The following is a 23,684-nucleotide window of genomic DNA, read 5'->3' as shown; positions in this document are numbered from 1 at the left end:
AAAGTGGGTACGATAATGCAAGAAATCACCAGAGAACTGTTAGCTCCCCACATATTTGTTATGAGGACATGAATGACAAGAAAGTTGCTCAGTCTGAATCGAAATGATTCCAACCTCTCAGATCCAGAGACATTGAGAAACTGTTACTAAATGCAAACCCTACAGGCCCACCTTCACATTCCTGCTCATGCCAAAATAACCCAGCAGCTCCTTACAATATAGTCTTAAGGAATCTGAAAACAGATAAATCCACCCTTTAAAAAATTACTACTTGATACATTGTACTAAACTTATTTTCATTATATTTACTGGTTCCCATGCCCTTTAAATTACTTGAGGAATTAAACCATTGCATTTTATGTGGAGTTGCCGTCCCTTTTTTGATTCATATCAGGCAGGTTTTCTGCCTGACTTGCCACAAAATTACAGGTGACTTCTGTACTGGATAAACTGCATATGACCATGTATAACTGTGGTGTTGGGGGGGTGCTGATTTTGTTAGGTCTTTTGGCGTCATTTAACACAGTCAACCATCAGTTCCTTGAGTTGCATTTAGGTCAAATGGTTCTCAAATGAATTACATTTTGTTTTACATCGAGGGATTACAAGTGCTTCAGCTAGGCCCTTTGACATCAGACTTCAGAGTAGTTCTGTCAGAGATTGCTAGGGACCTGTACCTCTCCGTCGCTTTTCAACCGCTTCGTCACCCTTCAGTTTTAGGTCTCGCCTAACCCAGCGCATGCGCTGGTCTGGCGAGACTTATTGAGAGGGCTTCAAAAAGTGCTACCAGGCCAGCCTAGACCTACAGTGCATGTGCGCGGGCGCGCGCGCTGCTTTTACCGCGATTACTTTCACTTTCACGGCCGCTTTGATGTTTGATCGCATCGCGATCACTTTCGCGGCCGCACGGCAGCTCGGCATAGCCAATAGGTCTCGCTTTTGCGACCTTATAAGTGTTTAGTTATGCAACTGTTGCATGGCTAAACACTTATAAGGTCCCAAAGGCGAGACCTATTGGCTATGTCAATGCTTGTTTTTTGCTGCATTGGGTGTATTCTTCCTTCTCCGTGTATGCAGACAACACCCAGTTATTTTTAGACCCAAAGAAAAGAGGGGCAGACTGAGGAGTCTGCCCCTATTTTCTTTGTGTCTCCGGTGAAGCCCTCTCATTAGAACTGGATCTCATCTGTTGCTGATTCATCAAAAGCTGCCTCAAACGGAGCCCTATGGTCTGCACCCTGAATATAGACCACAGAATATCGATTGAATACAATATTGAAGCAAAAATATTGAAATAAATTATTAAATAAGTAAGTCTAGATTTTCTATAACTTATTCCACATATGTGCCTACATGGTAAGCAGGGACGGCTTTAGCGCTGGAGCCGCCCGGTGCGACTATATTTGTTGGCGCCCTCCCAATGACCACCTCCGCCATGGATTCCCTCACTACCCTCCTTTCACAGTACTCGACAAGTCTCCATAACCATTCTCTCTCTCAGGTGCATTTAATTCGTTTTTTAGCACCACTCATACCAGTGTAGGGTGTCAGAGCACTTTACATCACACTAATTACACAGAGAAAATCAATCATATGTGTGTAAATCAGTGTACATGAAATGTTACATAAGACAAAGGACTACAAGCTGTAGGATCACAGGTCATCCATGCTCGTAGGCAGCATAGTTTAAGAGAGCTTGGTCTGGAGAAGCACGAACTTAGAATTTAAAATTTGACAACATTGTTGGGGATTCTATTTAATAATAAGAATTGATTTCTACCCAAATAAACGTATTTTGCCACATTAGGATAATGAAAGACAGGAGAAAAATCATAACACTCCAGCCTATACCTTGTAGTTTTCATGCAGGTCTTTGATAACAGTTAATTGATCACTGTTCTAAATCAGGATTGTAAATTATAAAGTGCAAGTAACAAAAGGATCTCTCTGACAAAATCAGTAACCTACTGACCTATTTACATTATATGCACTTTGTGATCTGCATGGTACACGTTCTTTGCAGCGGGCATATTAACCCTCTGCACTACCTTAGGATGAGTAAAAACATCCACTTGACCTCTCTCTCCCTCTCTCTCTCTTCAGGAAAAACATTAATCACTGGAGTCATTTTGACATTTTTATTGTAGGCTGAAAATTGCTGGAGGCAAAGAACACAGAAGCAGGTCCTTTTAAAACTATAATATACGCCACCCCCACCCGCAGTCAGCACCCGGTGCAGTGGCACCGGTCGCACCGCCCTAGAGCTGGCCCTGATGATACAAGGTACGTAGGTATATGCACTTAACCTTTCAGTATTTTGTATCTAAATGTTCTCTCCTTGATATTCTACTACCACAATATCTAGGGTCGATATTCAGTAGAACAATCGACCCGTATAAGGTGGAGCTCCTTCTCATTAACAATAAATCCAACATCCGGCTGGGCTACATGGGATTAGGTCTCGTTTTAGAAAGGACAGTTCAAAGTCTGGGATTTGGGAGATCTTAATGTTTCAGGTATATCTCTTCTGCATATAAGGACTGTTTCTCCTACTTCTCTTCCGTTCACTCCAGTTTGCACTATGTTGCTTTTCAAGTGGGCAGGAATATGTAGGAATAGCAGAAAATATTTTTAAATTCATATTACAAAACAAACAAAATCTCTTCACAGCATTCTTCCATTACTACGCTTTGCCTGTACGATTCTGCAACTGACTGGTTTTATACATAGGCATGCTGAGTGATTTCTGAAGTTTGTTTTCTTTAGAGCCTCTCAATAAGGGCCGTAAAAAGGCAGAAACACGGTAAAAAGCCTGCAGCACATTCAGAGTAAATGATCTATGACCTTAAAATATTTGACTCCATCTCAGCTCCAAGTCTTTACATTCAGTGCCTCGAGAAGAAAATAATCTGCACTCTGCTTGACGTTTCGTGTCAATTGCTCCACTAGTCCTTCTTTTCTTTCCAATTGTATGACGCATCCCAGATGTCATTTCCGTTCTGCCTGTGTCCACCACCTTGTAGTGCCCACATTTAAAACAGGCAGATGGGCGGAAGGTCTTTTAGAGTTCAGGAATCTCGTCTCTGCGTTTCTCTTCCTCTCAAATTGAAAGCGAAATCAAACATCTAAGCTTTAAACACTAAAGAAAGATGTATCTTTTGATAAAACAAACAGATATACAAACTTGCTCTAGGGATCTCTTCAATGGCCTGTTCAATAAATACGTACAGCGACAAAAGGCTCTTCCAAATGTGTATGTCTGCACTCTACTGAACTCGCCTTATGCTTAAATAGGTAAACGAGCTGAATTACATCCCGCTCTTTGCTAATGTCCAGCAATATAAGATATGTATACATGTAAAGTATTTGGTTTTTGATGTCAGTGACCCAGTTCACAGGGAGAGAGAGATTGACAGTCTGCATCCATTTTAAATGTATTTTGTGCAAGTTCTAGACTGTTTAAATGTAATGTGCACTGTCCAGATACATTTCCAAAGTACTGAGACAGAAGCAATTAAAACAAGCATTTGCAATGCAACAGGTCGCGCATTTGCGAGAGTGTCAGCTATTGGCATTGTAAATGACAATGCCTTTTTTTTATGTGTCCTGGAAATTAAGTAAAAATAAGGTGTAAGTAGCAGGGTATGGGTATCCTGACTCCCTGGACCTTATTGGGGGGGATTCTAGAGGCATCCACCCTGGGGCCAAATAAATAAAATGGATTGCCGCAATCCCATGGGACTCTCACAGGAGCCAGTGGGACTGCCCTGGTCTCTAATCCCACGGCAGCACAGGGGCCGTGCTGACTCCTGCAAGAATTTTGCAGGTTTGGAAAATCATTTATAAAAGGGTGGGTGGGGGTGAGTGTGTGTGTGGTGGGTTGGCCACATATGGGTAGTTTGCCCTGTGGCTAACCCAACACATGTGCATAGCAGGGGTAGGGGGCCCACGGAGTGGGCCAGGCCCTGGCCAAAGCTGAATGTCAAGTCTACGTTTTGAAACATAAGTTGGATGTACCTTTAGTTCTTCTTAGTTTTGGTGACTCCAACATTTTTCTTTTAATATTTAGCAATATTTGGGGTCAGGAGGACATCTAGGTTGCTCTTCTTTTGAAGAGGACTGTATGAGGTTCCTTCGCTTCCATCATCATCATCACGACTCAGGTGTTGTCCATGCTCTGGCAATAAACAGAGTAGATCCGGTGTCTTCTTTCTACTTTACTAGCGATGTAACTGTATAACTGTGCAACCATGGTGAACCCGCTCTACATGGGCAGGAAGCAGTTCCAGTGCACTGTGTGATAGTACAAACACACTGCCATGAATGCACACATAGACACAGAGGCACAAACACGCACACACAAGCAAAGACTTAGAGGCTTAGACACATGCACACACAAGTAAACACACCAAAATGCATGCTCACATGCATGGACACACAGATACACATGTGCAGGCCCACAAAGGTGCACACGCCCGCATGCATACACACAATTAAGGTGACACCCAATATTGTGACGGTGAAGAGTTGTGTATAAATAATCCCCAATAAATAAGAATTTGAGGCTTGGTGGTACAAGTAGCACGATACATGACTTACGGAAACATGGCGCAATCAATGACTGCACTTAGACATAATGCATCCGATAACCAGGCACGGAAGGCAGACTATTGTCTATTTATATTATCACAAGTCTACTCATAAAATATAAAGATATCAACGACAGCACGTCATTTCATTCCTGAGGTTGCGCTGCACCACTGCTGCCCTTCAAACCTCCACAAGCACCTTCCCAAAACGCAAGTTTGTTTTGTCTACTCTAGGATTTGGCGCACATGCTGACTGAAAACTTACACCCAGGGCAATTGTTGTACACAATACAGAGGGTATTTTTAGCAGGCACATTCCACTTGCCACTCTACAGCATCCCTCTAAGCCGGACACACGGTCCTTCTCATCCTCGATGACTGACAGCTGAATGCCAGGGCTAAAACTAATTGCTAACCATGACCTGGCTGCCAGCTCCTCACTCATTAAGCCCTAGCAGCCGCCCCACAGGTGCCTCCATCTGGATGATTAACACAAGAATGTCACATCTTTGCATAGAAGGGCCCCTGTGGCCGGTGGCGATGGACACACACATACGCAGCCCGCATTTACACGGAAATAGGTTAATCCCGCCACACCACGTGGCCCCCGACCTACCTTTAAAAAAACGAATGGAAATTAACCCCTGCCAGCGCAAGCCAAGCTTCCCCACAAGGTGGTACGGCGTCCTGCGGAGGGCGCCTCGCACACGCACGCAACCGCCGAGTGTGAATGGTTACAAGACAGACGCGGCATTAATTGGGCATCTCATCTCCGGTTTCAGGCGGCTGGCAGCCAGGATGGTTTTCCCAGGTGAGGAGCAGGTCTCACAAAAAGAATCATGCCTCGAAGGCTCTGGGAGAAAAAGAACAAGTGCCGACACGCCCATCGCCTCGGGAGAAGTGAAGAGAAGCAGCGCGCATGACGAGCAACAGACGACGAGTCCAGTCTGGGTTGGTGGGGCCTAAGGGAGACAGGGCGGTCACCAACCCCACTTCCAAAAGCAACCCGACGACAATATATCTCGCAGAGCGAGCAACGCATGCGCTGCGACGCTAGGTGAGACTTAAAAAAATGAAGTAATAGTAACTCAAAATACTAATATGCATGGACAAACTATTGACCCATAGAGGCTATTTATTTCGAACAGCTATAGAGTTTTCATACCACATCAAACAGAACTAATATTCTACCCATCGTAGACTTTGCACCCAGTGACGTAGCGTGGGCAGGGCAAAGGGGCAGTTGTACGGGTGCAAAATTCTTAGGGGCGCAGATTGCGCCACCAATACTTGCCTTGCCCCGGGCGATGGCAATCCACGCTACGCAACTGTTTGCACCATTGAAAGTTGGTATGATTTTGATTTGGGTACAAAGGTTTGAAAAAGAAAGGCTTGTGAACCCCCACTTCCAAATAACCTACGCAACCTACATTGAATTGCAATGACAAACTAACAAAGCCATGTTTAAGGTCCTGTTGAAGTGAGCTTTTAATGAAGTTACATAGAAGGTGTAACTCATGATTACTTAAGGAACTGGGTGGCGGATGGTTGGTAGTGCTTCTTGAGAAAGAACAATCTGGGAGCATTTTACTGCTTCATTAAGCCATAGGACTCTACAAAACTATGCTCTACACATGAATGCTACAAAACTGCTTGGCTAACATAACTGGTAATGGACACAAGTGATATCTGTCTCAGCTCTCCAGCACAGGGCCTGCCTCGATATCCAGTATTCTATTTTAACGATTTGGAAAGGGCTACCCAAAAAGGACTTCCAAGCACTACCGAAGAAGACCCTCATCACCAAAACTGAGCATGCGGTAGACAAACCAGGTCTTGAGTTGTTTACAAAAAATCTCTTCTGAAAGGCTGAGGCATGGATGCGAGGGAGGAGTGGTCCATATCTTAGGGCACAGATGTTAAAAGGATCAGCCTCCCTCTCTAACATGATTAAACCATGGGTACCCAAGCTAATCTCTGGTTTGGTGAATGCAAAGCTCTAGATAAGTAGCTTGGACTGACCAAGCACCTACGTGTTTCAAAATTCCATAGGTGAAACAAAGGGCTTTAAATTTGGTAAGTTTCTTGATGGATAACCAATGAAGATCCAGCAGCTGACAGGAAACGTGAGAGAACGCGAGAGTGCTTGGGGATATGGCCAAAGAAGCAGAACGGTGTGTAGGTTGTAAAAAGTACCTAATCTGTTTTGTATTTGCCATCTTTTCTGCTTGAGCCATAAAGGAAGCCATAGAAATCAACAAAATTAAATTCTTGTATAATACTACTGCGAGTTATTAATAACGCCAATAACTTCTGGCGTGAGGGATCGGAGTAATGCAAATATCTGTGAAAGTGGTTGAAAAGCAGCAGGCACGTTTTTGGTCAGCTGCATGGACCAGTGACACAAGTTTTACATAAACTCAGGGTTCTGAGGATAAAACATTAGGATTCAGTCCATGCAGGATTGAAATGTCAAAAACAATGATTGAAATGTCAAAAACAATGAAATCATCTTTGGCATCCTATTATGAAAAGTTGCAGCTGGGCCTCCTGAAGCCGCTTGAGGTGAAACAGCAGATGGTTTTCTGCATAGAAGAAATCAATCTCATCTTCTCTGGAAGGACCCGTTTCTCTTGTGTGCTCTTTCATTTCTATCCCCATGGTTTCTTTTTCTCACTCTCATTTAGCTGTAGCGCCAAGATGATTTGTGCTGTATGCATGCTTACAATCAATGCAAAAAGAACAATCAATGTCACTCACTCAAGGAAGACGACTAAGCCACAGTGCCACAGAGATGGTAACTCTGTCCCTTACAAGAGCGAGAAGACCAAACTGGATGGAAAGAGCCACAATAGGAGGTACTCACACTATGGGAATTAACAGGAAGTCTTCCGCATTTTTAAGTCAATCTAACCACATGGGTAGTATGTGGGAAGATGTACCGTTGCGCTAACTTTGCACACATCTATTGGAGGGCATTGGAACCGGATTAAGCAGGCCAATGTTCGCGTTTTTGCATTGCCACAATTCTTAAAACATATTTATGTACCTATGAATTACCACTGAAATGTGTTGGACCAATAGTTGAAATGATTACCTTTCTTTGTCATAAAAATCCATGGCTTTCTTGACTGTGTTGTAAGCAGCAACTCGGAAAGGAATGATTTCCACAGAAGTTAAGCCAGGTGCCATGCCGAGTACCTTTGCGCCATGTGTGGGCTCGTACAAGTCTTGCTTAGTCTCGGGATGGGGCATGCCTGCAGGGTCCCGCCCCACAATGTAGAAGTTAGCACCAGCAATCATTCGAGTCCTGCAGTGCCACTGAACCTGCAAAGATAGAACAACATGTCTAATGAAACAAACCTCTTGGCCAATCTCTTCACAGAAATCATCAAATTGGTATATTTGCCCACATGGATCATGCATCTCGTCAGTGAACATGTACTTTAGTTTTATTCATTGTTTTTGTATAGTGATAGTGCCAAGGGAGGCTCCTCCTTTGGAGAGGAGGAGCGTTGCCCCACTTAAGATTACCCCCAAAGATGAAATAGAAAATGGTAATATTTTACCATTTTATTTTTCATCCTCCCGGCCTGACGGGGCTGCTGCTGCTGAATGACAGCAACAGGGAGGAGGGTGGGCTGTGTTTACACTTTCCAAAGTGCGCATGTCTTGCGACGGCCAGCCAGACATGCGTACTTTGAAATCTCTAACCCAGCTCTCTTTTGACAGCTGGGTCAGAATAAGGGCAGGGCTCCAGTGTCTTTGGGAGCAGGAAGTTAGGTCGCTCCCTCCAGTCAGGGAGCTGCTCTCACAGCATGAGAGCAGCGGCAAGATTGGTGCCCGCACTGCAGCATTCAGTTGAGAAGAGGTCCGGTTGGGAAGAGGTCCAGAGCGGAGGACGTCGGTTAAGGCAAGGTTTATAAAAAAATGAAAATATTTCTGCGCACCCGCTCGCCCCCGCGTAGATGCCAGCCGCGAATAAATAGTGCAGTCTGAGGGTGGTCTCTGAGCGCTCATGGCACGCAAGGTGGGGAGGGAAAGGGGGACAAAACATCCAACAGGTGTTTCGACAAAACCCTCTTTGTCAGGCTCATATGTGGCTCTTTGTAGATCGGCTTCCTGATCAGGAATTTCTGGTCACCGTGAGGACATGCTGTTAGTCTATCCAGGCCGACGCTACCTCGTATGCTGTAGTGATAAAAAGGCACAAACTACAACAACCTTCATGCAACCAATCTACACCTATTGCCGGAGTTCAAGTTTTCTTCCAGGTAATTCAGACTCCAAAGGAGGTTGGTTTGTGTTTCTCTGTGATAAATGCAGACACCTATATCACTTTCAGTGCAGTGTACATCTGGACACCAAAAACCATCTTTTCAGAAAGATCTACAAACAGTGCTAGTAAAACCCCTCCTTATGCTAATGGCTGCCTCACAAAGTGTTTGTGTTACTTAAGATAAGCAGTCACCTCTGATCAGGGAGTCCCTGTCGATTTTATCCTTTTAATCATGAATATCATTCCACATAGAAAAAAGGTACTGAAATCTTATTCTAAACGTAATCTTTTTTGCCAAGCAGGATTTGAGGTTTTTTTATTTTTGTGATAAGATAACAATATAAATCCTATTATTTTCATTCCATACTATATGCTACCAGAACATCAGCTGTGGTGGCAGAGGTGAGGGAAAGTGCATCATGTGTTAACCCTGGTCACACAATTCTTGGTACACCTCTGTAGAGCTCTCTTGAGGTATTGGATACCCTCTCCCTCTCTGGGTCATGAGAATTCAGAAAAAAAAATCTAAACCTGTTTTCCATTATCTTCCCTGAGTAAGGGAAGGGATGACTGCCTTCCCACTAATATTTTCAGGAGGATAAGTTACAACACAAGGTCATTAAGCTGTTTTCCTTGATTTCAAACTATAACTTAGAATTCTGTCAACCTGCAATTCCTGATTTCTTCACTGTGCAACTTTCACTTCTAAACACCTCCCTATTCACACAAGTGGGGAGAGGATGTGGCCTAATGGCTATAGCGATCAACATCGAAGCTGGGGAACCAGGTGGTGTCTCGGCCAGGATGCTCAACATCCTGTGATTCTGGGCAAATCACGTAATCTCCCTGTGCCTAACAAAAATTATTGTGTCCGTCTGTAACGTAACTGGTGCGCATGTAAAGTGCGCTAATACGGGTCGAATTTGCGCTATATAGAACTCCAAAAAACAAAAGTGGTGAAAATTGTCCATGAATATCCAAACTGCATGAAGATTTCAGGACCACTGTGAAAGCACTTGTCCTCTCCTTACTTTGCGGGCTATGGAAAACTCCGGTAGTGCCACTGACCGCTATTCTAAGTGTGGCCGCACGCCCTGTCAAAGGGGCAAAGAATTTAGACTACATCACTCATTACTTTATATCCACTACCTTCCGAATTCCGCTTTTTCGACCATGTCCAAAGTTCTTCATTCAGTATTATAACATTGGAATGTTGGGAGCTCCATTGAAGACAATAGAATGCTCCATGCTTTTACGGGCCGGTAAAGGCCCGCAAAGCAACATTCCAATGTTGTTTTCAAAGGCCTCCGAGCCAGAGGGAATTTAAACCCCTCAAACTCCGAGAGGCCTTTGTTTTATTTATTGGAACCTTCTGCCCTCTAGTGGCAGAATGTTCTAATAGCTTTATTGCCCTTCGTAGCTGGGCTGTACCGGCTATTAAAGTCACGCTCCCTTGTTGAAGTCCCTCGCCTTCGGCTCGGGCCTTTAACGCTGGAGCAGGGCCTTTAATAGCCGGTATAGCCCGCTATGACAGGCTATAAGGCTATATTAGTAATAATATAGGATTGTCTTGTTTTTGCTGTTGAATATAAAGTTTCTATTGCCCATCTGGTTAGGTCCACGCTACATAATTATGTTTTATAAATAAAATGAAAAAATACAATTCTAGAGTGATCATAGAAACTTTATTTTTCTCCTGATCTAGACCAAAGAATGGATACTTGTGCTCACTCACAGTCCAAATGGTCGTGAGTACCAGGCACTGTAGAGCACAGTCAAGTAGTAATATTGTAAGCCCTATGCACAAACATGATCTGTATCTACATATGCCTAATGTACATAGAACAATAATTGTGGGATCTAGTGTAATTCTTCCACGTCCCTGTCTTTATGTCTTATCCGAGCTCGGCTACCCCGCATGCCTCAATCTTCCAGGTGTCTGCTTTCACTCAGAAGCGGTGCTTAATTTGAGCTGGTGGTTTCGGGTGCTCAGCACCGGCACTTTATCATCAACACCGGTGCTGTTCATGAGCACCAGTTGAGGACACATTCATTTTTGGTAGGCATGGGTGGTTAAGCAATTTGCCCAGATTCGCAGGAAGTTGAGGTGATGCAGAGACTCGAACCTGATGCCCCAGCTCCGAAGTCAGCAGCTCTAGCCATTATGCCACATCCTGTTCCCACTTTCATGGTTAGTAGTTGGTTCTGTTTGAGGCGGCGCTAACCGGAGGAATGGGCTGGTGCAAGCTGCCTCCTGCCAAGAGCCCTGGCACTTATATTTTTTACAAATTAACCACTGCTTGGAAGAGTGGCCTGTAACTGTATCGGCCAATCAGATCCGTGGTTATTTCGAAAAGACAAAGGGTTTCCTCAAAATGTTCTACTCCCTTTGATTTAGGATAAGTGAATGTTACGTTGGATATTTGATTGTGTTTTGCCAATTTGTGATCTCCTGTGCATTCATTTGCTTTGCTGGAGTAACTGCATAAGAAAATAAACTTACTATTGCGCAAAGGACAATAGAAAACTTTCAATTCATAAAGTTGCAAAATAAGGAGCAAGAGCACAAAATTCTTGGCACAAACCTTAAACAAAAACAAATAAAGCGAAAAATCATATTTAAAGGTTAGATTTATTTTGAGTATTACTTATGTGATCCTAATGGCGTGAAATTATGGTTCTCTCTTGCTATATTTGTGACACAATCTCTCAGGGGTGTGCAGTTATGCAGTTTTTTCTTATGCAAATTGCCTCCTTCTGTTCCTGTCACTATCATGTACAACATGTCTACAAGCAACTCAAAATAAGGACACACAGCACCTTTGGTCTTCAAGTTCAAATCTTGATGAATTCCAGTGTGTAGCGTCATCAAAAGCAATCATTTCTGTATTGATGAAATGGAGTCACCCTGGGGTGTACTCATTTGAAAATCTTTAGTAGTGCAAAGAGTCGTGATGTTCATATTGTCACACATTGCACTTGGGGTGCTATCTGACTTTAATGCTGTTAACAAAGAAAAAGGCATACTAACAATACATTGGGTCTCTTTGCTTTATTCACGTTTGCATCACAATATATTCCTAGGTTAATTTCCCATTACCCCCTTTACTGCACCTTTGAGATGTAGGACTCTTATACCTCGTGCAATATTCTGGCCCTTGTTTGCATCTGTTGAAACACCGGTAGTAGCTAATAGCTAGTTCCAAGGGCTTTCCCTTCCAGTTACGAATGTTGCATGCACAGTGCATTTTATAGCATCGCCTGTGACATTCTCACTGTTGGCTGTCCTAAACTCTGCCTAAATCAACTAGTCCCTCTCAAAGAGCAAAAGTCAGGACGGATAAAGCACTTCTCAAACCACTTTATAATAACAGACAACATTGCAGTATAAGAAAGCCCAATATTTTCAAAATATTGGGCTTATTTTCCCTAAAAGAACTATAGTGTACCAAAAAAGCATGGAAGCCCAGCTGCAATGCCAACGCCAGACACTTGGGTGAGATTTCAGAAGTTGCGAGTCAGGTCCTACCTGGCAGTGCCCTCAGCTACACCGCTCACTCCTCACTGCCTGGCAGCCATCTTACACAGCCTGACGCAATATTATGAGAGCTGGGCGGGACATGGTGTAGGACGCAGCTTCTGAAACTGGAAAGAGAGGAGGGAGTAATGCATGGCTACTAGCAGCCATCTTCAGCCCTACATTTCCAGCGCAACCTCATTTAAGTAATCATAAGAAAACAGATGCTGACTTTATTTCCTCATTTGTTAGCTAGCTAAGTCGGTTAGTGTGCCTCTTGTACATCTCTGTAGCCTACATGTTGAAATCATCCAGCTGAGATTTAAAAAGGAGAAGTGTTTTGGGCAATAGATTTTAGTTTACAAACTGATGAAAAAGGCCCAAACGTTCATGAAATAAGTGTGTACATTATCACTCCAGATAGTATTATTACACCGCCGGGTGCGGAAAACAGCAAGGGACTGGCAGCAGTACTGTCAAGGCTGCCCGAGGGGCCACGCAGTGGCCCCTCAATAGGGCGGCCGCCTTAGTGCCACAGAAAGGCACTGGAGTCGGCCTCCTAGTTTCCCTGGGCCGGGGTCCAGGGAAGACTTCCGGCTGGCCACTTCCGGTAGTGGGAGGGGGGACAGGGGTACATATACTGTCCCCCGCCCACTGAGCAGCCTCTTGTCCGCTGCCCGTCCCGCCTTTGACACGCCGTCTCGACTGGTTGTCTGGCGTCATGATTTATCGTCGTGAGCAACGCATCTTCGCGTTCGTGGGTGCCTGCAGGGCATCTCGCAGTGAGTCCCCCCGCTATAAGGGTGCCACTCTGCCTGTTTGTCGCTAAATCGATTGCCACCCTTTGTTCCCTCGGGGCATGCGGTGGGGCGCCTGAGCTGGCACTGGTTCAGTTGTTGACCCCTGCATTTCTTTGCGTTGGTATTTGGCGAGTGGGCATTGAGCGGTGTGGGAGTTGTTTCATGTTCCCCTTGTGGGGTGGATGCTCGGTGTGGCGGCGCTGTGCGGGGGGGGCATGCGGACCAGCTGCTGCGGGTTACCTCTCCGAGTTTCAGAGGTTGTGTTGACCCTGAGTTGAGGTGAGCCCAACACCTCTAATGGCTAACCCCCCCCCTCTCACCATGCTGCCATGAGCAGTGTGGGACCCCCGCCCCAGTTGCACGTCCGGGCCTCGGTCCCGCTGGGGCTGTTGTCGTCGGCACCTGGGAGGATGGGGGGGGTCTGACCCCCGTCGCAGTCCGTGGCGGCGTGTTCGGCGCTAGGGGGACAGTGGCGCTTCCGCTTTCCCCCACGTGGGGGGGCACCTAACAGCCCTGAGCATGTGAAGGCTTTAACTGCCGACTTTGGGGCAGGAAACCAGGGTTCGAGCCTGGGGGTCGCGCCCACATCCTGTAATTTGGGCTAATCACTTAATCTCCCCTGCCTGAATGTGTAATGTAATTACGGTGCTCCGGCAGCGCTCCAATACCTTCGGGTCGAGTTCGCGCGAGCGCCTGGTTGCTCCTCCTATCCATGGGCCACCAATGCCATGCCCCAGCGTGGGGTGCGGCTCGCCCGTCTCGCCGCTTGCTACTATCCAGCCCGCTGCTTGGGCTTGCGTTGGCAGCGTGCTGGTTTCATCCCCCTTCTTGGGAGGAAGAAGCATGTTAGTATGCATATCACGCGGTGGAACGACACATACATGTTTTGTGGGAACGCAGACGAGCCTGCATGCGTCGAGAGATTGTTCATACTTCGTTGAGGTGTGGGGTTTCGGCGAAGAGCAAAGGCTTGGCATAGTTTTGAGTAACAAAGGGAGTAATGAGGCTCAGAAGGGGCGATCGGAACCGGCGTGTTGCCTTTAGGTGCTCACTTTCGGTTTAGCAGTGCAATCTCACGTCCTTTGGCGGTATTCCACGGCGGTTGATCGCCCAGTTGGGGACATTGTCAGGCGGGGGTTAATTTTGGGGAACACATATCGCGTCGGCGTTCGCCTTGGGGCTTCCAGGGTGTCATCATTGGGCATAGACGATGCGGGTCAGTTATTGCTGTATCTTGCGCAGGCGGGTTAAAGTGTGCACCGAGAATGCACTTGAAATTGCATGTCGGGGGAAGGACGCCCACCGACGTAGTGACTGTTGGCGTTGCAGTAGTTTAACATGATGTTTCAGAATGAATACTGTTGTAGCGTCACTTTAGCGTGAGCGCATAACTGCGGCCGTATAGTGCTACGTTCCGTTCACTGCCTGTATTTACAACAACCTGGTCGTGTAGATACATAGCCCATTCCTTTAAATGTCTTACAGTTAATCGCTAACCCTGTTTGATGTCACTGTCCACTGCTTTACATACCTCGGGGTCATTTCAAACCCTGGGACCAAACGCGCCCTTGGTCGATTCTGGGCCAGGAGCCGCAAGAAGCTCCCTTCATGCGGTGCATGTGGGGGGGAGGAGGAAAACACGCAAGGCGCGGTTTCCTCCCGCCCCAGCCCGCGTCTACAGTATGGCGGCTCGGGTTCCTGCCCAATTCAGGCTGCCAATGCCACCTTACTCGAGCACCAAAATCCCCAATCGCAAGGCATAAACAGCCAGTTGCCAAGCCGACACGGCGGCCGCGACCCCGGAGCCCAGGTTGGGCTTGGAAACTTCCGTCACGAGACCATGAGTGGCCCGAAAGGGGGGGGCGGGGGGGGTCGAGCTGCTGGGAATTATATTCCGAGGCTGTGCTTGCATCATTGACATTTACTCAGCTCCCGATTGGAGGCAATATATTAATTTGTACAAAGTGTTTTTGGGGCCACAGGGAGCGGTTGTCTGTGCCACTTGGGCTCAACTGGAAATGGTAGGCAGATACACCGCATCACCTCCGTATATGAGTATTTGTGGCCTAGCGGTTAAGGTCTCCGTAACAAGAACCATCTGTTATTTAATGCCAAGTTACCTTTTTGCTCAGCCTTTCATCCATATGAGGTCGATAAAATGAGTACCATTGTGTTGGGTAACAAGTACCATCTGTTATTTAGTGCCAAGCTACCTAATTTCTCAGCCTTTCATCCAGCTGAGGTCGATGAAATGAGTACCATTGAGTTGGGTAACAAGAATAATCTGTTATTTAGGGCCAAGTTACCTAATTGCTCAGCCTTTCATCCATCTGAAGCGATAAATTGAGTTCCAGTGAGTTGGGTAACTAGAACCTTCTATTATTTATTGTCAAGTTACCTGCGGGTGAATGTGCTCTCTTGTTGTTATGATTACTTGGGATTGGAGAGGTAGGGAGATTTGGTAAGGAAGAATGAAACAGTGCAGATCAATTCTGGATCTAGAAATAAGGGATCAGGATTTCCTTTTTGAATTCTGCTGGCTCTGGATTGAACACAGGCGGAACTAGAGCTACCCACAGTTTTATAGGGCTTTCCTTCTCTGCCTGCTGGGGCTTGTCCTCCGCAGCTGCTTGCGGTATCTTCGGCTTTTCTTTTGTGCCGGTGGGGCTGTTTGTGGTCCCGGGTTCCGCTAATAGCATTTATATACCCAGAAACCTTTAAGATCTTGTTGTTATGCTCAGCAGTTCTTTTTAGAGAGAGCTAATGTCACTCTGCCGATCTGTGATGGTTCTTTCATTTACTGAAAATAAATATATAGATACACTGGGTCTGCGCCTACGAATGTACTAGGGATGAGGGCAACAGTGGAGTGTGGCCAGCATGACTGGATCTCAGTATCGGGATCTCGTCCCTTGATGTTGAATTTATGAATTCTTCCAGAATGGAAAGGCAAACTGTTGTAATCTCTTACACTATATGTTCGCAGTGGTACAGTCCGTGCCTCCCTTCCTGCCAGCCCTGTTGGTACGGCTGTGAAGAGAGCTCACAGTAGAATGTTGACAACTCAGTGTTCTATGCTAGGAGAGCGGATGACTAGAATAAACGGAGTCTCTCTTACCTCTTGTCTGGTGACTCTTTTGTTTTATTACAACACTGGCGACGATCTGCGGAGGGGGCAGCTGGTCATCTCCCCTTTGGTTTTATCTCTCCTGTAACGGGCTTAAGTGCGGAACATATTTTGTGCAGATCCCTTTGATTTATGGGTGTCCAAGCTTGAAGACTGTTACACGCTTATGTGCTGTGTGGACCCTGCCTTATTGTTCCTCGCCCAGCCTTCACGGAGTTGACTGGCGTGAGAAGTGTCTTCTGGAACTGCCCGTCAGCCTGATTTTATTCGCTGGAGACTTCCTTCAGTCCTGAGGTTCTGCTGTCATTTTCGGTCTCCCCAAGCGCTGGACCCTGATCTGGAGGGTCACGAGGTGCTGTGGTGTCTTTGGTGGAGTGAAAGCGCCTACTGGGAGTTCCTGTTATTGTGTGCCACATCTCTGTCAGCTCAGGCGGTTTCCAGTCAGCTGGCTTTCGGGGTGGCGTTCTCTTCCTGGTCGCTCAGCCCCGCCTCTGGCGTTGTATTGCCGGCGCACCAGCCTTTTGAGAGCCGGGTGGCAGCCTCCAGAGCCTGCTACGAAGTCCCCGCCTCTGGCATCGAATTACCGGCACACCAGTCTCCAGAGAGCCGGTCGGCAGCCTCCAGAGCCTGCTACGAGCTTTGTACAAGTAAGATCCATCCTTGTCTGCTTGCAGCGAGATCGTTATCCGTACACTGTGATAGGCACACATGGTGTGTGCCTTCTACGCATAGTCTGGTACTATTAACTTTTCACTCATTCTTCCCTGTGATACGCGCACATTGTGCGTGCCTTACCTGCAATATTCTGTTAGTTTTACCACTCTCTACACTGTGATATGCACACATGGGATGCGCATCACTATTTTAAACAGTTTAAGTGGATCCTTGATCAGGGAAACGCACACTTTTTTTCTGGTATTCTATACTCACCCCTGGTTGTTAAAGCTTACACTGTGATGCGCACACATACTGCGTGCAATACATCTTGTCCTAAGGTTTTCTACAGTTCTGTGGCATGCTCACAGTGGGTGTGCAGCTTACCTCCTTCACGTTAAGGGTTTTGGAAAGGTGGTCCTCATCCAGTCTCTCCTTTCACTCCTCAAGTTGTCTAGTGGGGGCGGGTAACTCTGCTTCTATATAAAAATAATATCGGGTAGTGTTCAGGTGCTCTCTAATCCAGATAGAACATACAAGTTACAAGATGGGTACACCTGGCATGAGCCAACTACCATCATTCTTAAATGACTGTGGCGATCCAGAAATCCATTGGAAAGACTGGACAAAGCTGTTTGAATCTTACTTAATCGCTATGGGAGGAGAAAGGTTCTCTCCGTTGCGCAAACAGCATATCTTGTTACATAATTTGGGTGTTCACGGACGCAAAGTCTACGAAACTTTACCTGAGCCTGAGTTGGATGAGGAGGATGACGCTGATGTGTACGACATCACTCTGATGAAGTTGGAGTTACACTTTGGTGACAAGGTCAATGTGGTGCTTGAACGCCACAAATTCTTTAGCCGTGGTACAGTCCGTGCCTCCCTTCCTGCCAGCCCTGTTGGTACGGCTGTGAAGAGAGCTCACAGTAGAATGTTGAGAACTCAGTGTTCTATGCTAGGAGAGCGGATGACTAGAATAAACGGAGTCTCTCTTACCTCTTGTCTGGTGACTCTTTTGTTTTATTACAACACAAACTTAATGGATGCTCTTTAAGCTTTATGAGATGCAGGCAAGGCAACCCCATGCTGGCATCTTAGTCATCTGGATTGTGCAGTTTAAAGTTTAGGAGGACACAGCTCCTTCATATACAACCCGCCTGATTTTCCCCGCTCAGCAGGCTGGTGGGACGATTATGGAGGGAGCCAGAGGAAAGGTATTAGGGGTAGTTATTTGTTCACGTCATGGTCGGGCCCTGTGGCTTTGACCCGGGGGTGCATTGCCAAGGAGCACAGGCTTCCCGGGGGAGCACAAGTGACTTGGCTGATAGGAGGAATCACACATTCTTCAGGCCCGTAGGGGACCATTCATTCGCCTGGTGCGGTTCTGAGGCCATTTTATGGGGCATTGATAGCCGCAAAGGCTGATAGAACCTTTTTTCCCTGCAATTTTGTGCTTTAGGCAGCCAAGGTGGGTCCCCGGGACCAGTGCATCTGCAGGCCCGACTCGTGGGTTTGCCGGGCCACAGTAGGGTAGGTCGATTGATGGTATTTTGTGCCGTAGCGGGGGACTGGACCTGGTTTTGGGGCCTTGGTTGCAGGGCCTCAGTAGGGGAGGTTGATTGATAGTATTTCGTGCCGCAGCGGGGGACTGGACCTGGTTTTGGGGCCTTGGTTGCAGGGCCTCAGTAGGGGAGGTTGATTGATAGTATTTCGTGCCGCAGCGGGGGACTGGACCTGGTTTTGGGGCCTAGGTTGCAGGGCCTCAGTAGGGGAGGTTGATTGATAGTATTTCGTGCCGCAGCGGGGGACTGGACCTGGTTTTGGGGGACTTGGTTGCAATGTTTTGTTCCATTGGCAACTGAGGCTGAGTGGCCTTGGCTTGTTCTTATTTGGTGGTTCGTGGCTCTGGGAGGAGCCCAAGAGCTATGGGTGGGGGCGGCTAGCTCTCGGTTGGCCATGCAACTGAGTTATAATGGGGATTGATTTCACCATATGCAAAAAGAAGCACTGATTAGCCAATAGATGGCTTGTTGTAGGCAGTGCTCCTTTTGTAGTAAATATAGGGATGCAATGACATGTGCTCAGTATGTCATGTAACTGGAGCTCAGGTTTAACGTTTCAACACCTTTGCGTTCACATACATTTACATTTGTATAATTCAGATGTAATTCTCAATGCGCGTTAGATTAACGCTATGAAGGGTGATCAGTCAGGCTTTTCAGCGAGCGGAACACCTAGTAAATGCGCGGTGTGCTGGTGGCCGGTCTGTATGCCATAGCCAGTGCCTGAGCAAGCTGGGTAGCCCTGCAGATTAGTTTGAACTCTTAAACAATGCTTGAAGCTTGCGCAGGGCTCCCTCGGCTCTGTCGGTCTCTTTTATATTAGTGGGGTCCTCCTGGGACTCTTCACCACTGTGTCCGGGACCAGGTGGAAGGTGTCACTTCGCCTTCAGCACCTATGCTAAGCAAAGATTTAAGCTTGAGTGTTGAGGATGATTTAATGTTCCCGGGACTTTCATTAGGGCTCCATAGGGTAGGATGACCTAGCGACAAGGAAAAGCTAGGGTGGTTTACGTGTGCTTTACCGACTATGAAGAAAGTATGCATCACGGGGCCTGGCTCACACTAAAGTTGCCAAAGATCACACACACCATAGGTGCCGAGGCCTGCACCGATGCTAAGGCCTTGGGGTCCCAGGTCACTTCTGAAACAGCTATGGCTTCAGATGCTGAAAGGATGTCCGTTGTTATTTATTCGATTGTTAAACGATTAGTTACTTGCGGTGTTATCCGCGGGTGTAGAGTGTGAGACTCCTGTTGTCTTTCCATCGGGTCTGTTGGATGCGGGATGGTTGTTTTTGGGCACAGCCGTGTGGTGGGTCTATCTTCGTCAGATTGGGGTTAGCCTAACTTTAATCTCCGTTTGTCATACATGGTTTTAAGACGGGGGGTGTCAACTAGCCCTGTGCTGTGAGGCAAATGGACGGCATGTAGTTTTTTCTGATTGATTTGTTAGACCTGTTAGTATTATACACACCAGGTAATTGAGGTAGTGACATTTGTACTCAAATAATAGGTACTCCAGGACACATGTCCTCCAATACACACATCTCCAGACAGGACTGCCCCCCCCCCCTTTTTTTTTAGCAAAGGGGACTAAAAACTTGTGGGGTTGGCAGGCTTTGACAGAGGTTGGTGGTGAGCTTGCACATGATCCTGCTCATCTGTTGATTCCGTAGAGTTTGGGGAAGGTTACAGGCCGCATCTTCTCTCTGTGTGGGGTTGAAGTGTAGTCGGGTCAAGTCACAGAGGAGAGCATTTATCGCTTGGTATATCTGGGCATGAAGGAATGCCAGGCAAGATTCTAGCGAAGGCAGGTAGTGGTACTTATCGTGGATTTGATGTTTGTCTCACTGGCAGGCCACCATGCAAGGGGACCATGTACCTAGGTCAAACACATCAGGCAGTGCCAGGTTAACAGGGACGATTTGCACTAAAATAAACAGGAGTGGTTCCCACCACGGTTGGTTAGATGGGATGCTGTCATATCTTCCTTTTCACTGGATCTCCTTAATCCAACACTCCTATTGTAAGCTGAGGGTGCCTGTTGATGCTGTTAGACCTGCTATTAGTTATTAAAATCACCAGGTACTATGAAGTATTCAGTTGTACTCAATTCAGGACGCATATGGTTCAAGACATACTCCTTGGACAGGACTGCCCCATCACGATCAAGGGGAAGTAAACATTATATGGGTTGGCAAACTTTTGCAGACATTGGTGGTTAGCTCGCACACATGTGTGAGCTGGGAGTTTGGGGGCAGGTTAGCATGCATCATCTTATCACTTCTCTGTCAGATCCAGCAGACCCCTAAGGTTACAGCGCGCTCAATTACACGTCATGTTGGAGGTAGGTCCAGGATGAAAGGTTGTGCTGAGTGAGGCTCAAATCCAAAGCGATTTTGGTACCTTTCCGAGGGGCACATCTGGTTGGCCAGTATGTAATTCAAAGTACAACCAGGGATCCCCTACCTTTATGTCGTATCCTGCTTATTCGTTGTTTCCGCTGAGTTTGGGGGCAGGTTGGCACAGTAAACCTTACTGATTCACAGGCGGGGTATGGTGGTGGTGGTGGTCCAACCTCTTTTACCAGGACTACTCCCCGTCTAGTTTAGCGGTGCTAGTTGTCCATCATCAGCACCTGCAGCGGCTCACAGGGGTAGCAGGAAAGCTTCTTTTATTTCGCCTGGGATGGGAGCTGGCAATGTCTAAAGCCTTGCGGCCAGAATCTGATTAGGCCAAGACGTACCAGTGATGGTGCAACGGGCACTAAGCTGTAGAACCAGCTAAGTTTCGCAAATTGCCGGACTGCAACGTTCGGGGTTAGCCGGTTGGCAGGCCGTTTAGATGTGTGCTCCAACTCCGGCATGTCCAGATTGGGTCTTGGTGCCTAAAGTCGGCCCTGTGATGCAAGTTCACAGGCAGGTGGAGCGTCAGAACGGAAAGGGGCTTGGGTTCGGGATAGTAACAAGAACATGTGCTATTTCTCCCGCCCTATCGCCTTGGCTGGCAGCTATGCAGGTCGTGGAAGTTGTCTTCCAACTAGGGCGATATGGTCCATGTGTCTGGGGGAAACGCCTGGGTTAAACTCAATTGGGCTACAAAGTATTAGAAGAACACTTGGCATTCCCAGTATTCAAATAAGAGAGGTATTTATACTTTGGTTTCCCTCTGGTTCACTCTGTCCTGTCTGCTCCCTGGTAAACTAGCAGAAGCTTGGGGAGGGCAAGGCTTCACACAGGGAGGTGACTAACGGAATGCGATGGATATACACCGACTAGTGCTAGACTCAGATAACTGAGTGAAAGAGGAAGCTAGGCGGGCTTGTCAACTCTTACCCCACCCGCACTGGCATTTCCTGGCAGGAGTGGCTTGTCATAGGTATTGCTCTTCAGCCACGCAATATGAACACTGAACCAACACCTAATTATTGGTTTCAGGTCATATCAGTCAAAAATCCACGGGGAGTTTAGAAAGGATGGGTGCACTTGTCCAGAAGGGGCATGCTGGCCTCCGGTCCTGTATGGGCTAAGACTTGTTTTGGGCTGAACCTGGGAGAGGCACGGTATCAGCATGTTGTAAGTAAAGAGGCCTACCTTGGTGGGGGGCCCTGGTTGTGACGGTGGCCACCCCCAGAGCTGTGGAGGAGTTACAGGGCAATCCAGAGTCTGCAAGTTACCAAGGGGTACTTCTTGCAGCAGCACAGTTGGTGCTAAGCCAAGGATACCCAGGGATGTCTTAGCGTTGTCCCCTGGAAGAACTACGGCGCCCCGTTAGTCCTACGGCCGGTTGTGGGTCTGCGCAACCGGGGGCTGCCTGGAACGCTCCGCCCACCTTTTTGAGGGGCGTGAGTAAGGGAGTGGACTGGTGGTCCACTGATGGGAGGGGTGGTCAATCCCAAGAATTGGTAAACACAGATTGGCGACGGCCACGGTGTAATTTGGCTCATCAGACGGGCAGGCGGCATAAGGGTTGGCCTGCCCTGGGATCGCCTGTAAGATAACCCACCATGTTGGCATATTTGTTATGCAAATAAATCTGCAGCAATTTTCTCCACTAACAAGGTGTTGTGTGGTTTATTGATGTATTGTGCTGCATGTATACTGACTACTGTTGCCGATATTGGCACTATGCAAAGGAGGCAGAGAAGAAATGTCCCGGGCAGGCTTGTTAGTCTCTGCAGCCAGTACAGGCATAGAAATAGAAAGAGGACTATGGGGGGCTCAGGGTCCATATCGCACTGATGCAGGCTGTGGGCCGGCGGCTCCAGTACAGAGGCTTATCTTTAGAGCTGATACAGATACAGCTGTTGGTTTAAGGTTTAGATCAGCTGCGAAACACACTAAGCAGTGTTGTGGGAGGGGTGAGGGGGTGGGCGAGACGGCATGGGGAGAGAAAGTGGTTGGTGTGAAACACGAGCAGGCAAGAAAAAAAGTATTTCCCAGAGGAACACAAACACTGAAAGCGTAAGGAGACAGTACTTGGCCAGTACTCCGTGGAAGGAAAGCGGAAACACAAAGGAGGGAAAAGAGGAAGGATTGCCCAGTAGCAAGCAAGTATTTCTGAAGGACACTGCCAAATACAAATAACAAGCATTGGCATAGCCAATAGGTCTCGCCTTTGGGACCTTATAAGTGTTTAGCCATGCAACAGTTGATGGTGTTGCACCAAGGATATTGTGCTGGATAACTAAACACTTATAAGGTCCCAAAGGCGAGACCTATAGGCTATGCCAATGCTCCTCTAATATGTGCCCTCAATGTGTGTAGTGGGTGCACATACATGCAAGACTCAGTTCTCCGTAGTACATCTTTAAATGAAAAATGCCAATGAAACAATTATTCATGTCTCTAACAGCAAGAAAGGGTTTATTGATTGCATCTCTGTTTGCTCGCCTTTACCTGGCTCACCCATAAAAATGATCCCCCCCACCCCCACCGCACGGTCATTGCTATGGACAGCATCTCTTGCCGCAAGAATTAGTACACACACGCACACGTGCATCTGCATCATAAAGAGTACGGAGTATGTTGGTCCAAAGTGCGCAGTATTCAACCATGTCTATAGCAGGTTTCATCAAGAAGAGGGCAGCCGGGACTGACTGGCTCGCACAATGTCATGCTGCAATAGACACCCTTGGCCTACTTCTACTTGGAC

General features: G+C 47.0%; 1 protein-coding gene across 2 annotated transcripts in view; it reads right to left on the bottom strand.

Moving 5' to 3' along the window:
- The window catches only part of PAPSS2 (3'-phosphoadenosine 5'-phosphosulfate synthase 2), a 194,225-nt gene that overhangs the window by 5,534 nt on the left and 165,007 nt on the right, over positions 1–23,684 (bottom strand). For both annotated transcript variants that reach the window (XM_085605564.1, XM_085605556.1), the window contains one exon: positions 7,687–7,916. In XM_085605564.1, the coding sequence (XP_085461690.1) occupies positions 7,687–7,916 (230 nt within the window). The remainder of the gene's footprint in view (positions 1–7,686; positions 7,917–23,684) is intronic.

This window comes from Triturus cristatus, chromosome 1_2 (assembly GCF_964204655.1).
Source record: "Triturus cristatus chromosome 1_2, aTriCri1.1, whole genome shotgun sequence".
Taxonomy (NCBI): domain Eukaryota; kingdom Metazoa; phylum Chordata; class Amphibia; order Caudata; family Salamandridae; genus Triturus; species Triturus cristatus.
This window is presented reverse-complemented; position numbering and strand designations above follow the sequence as displayed.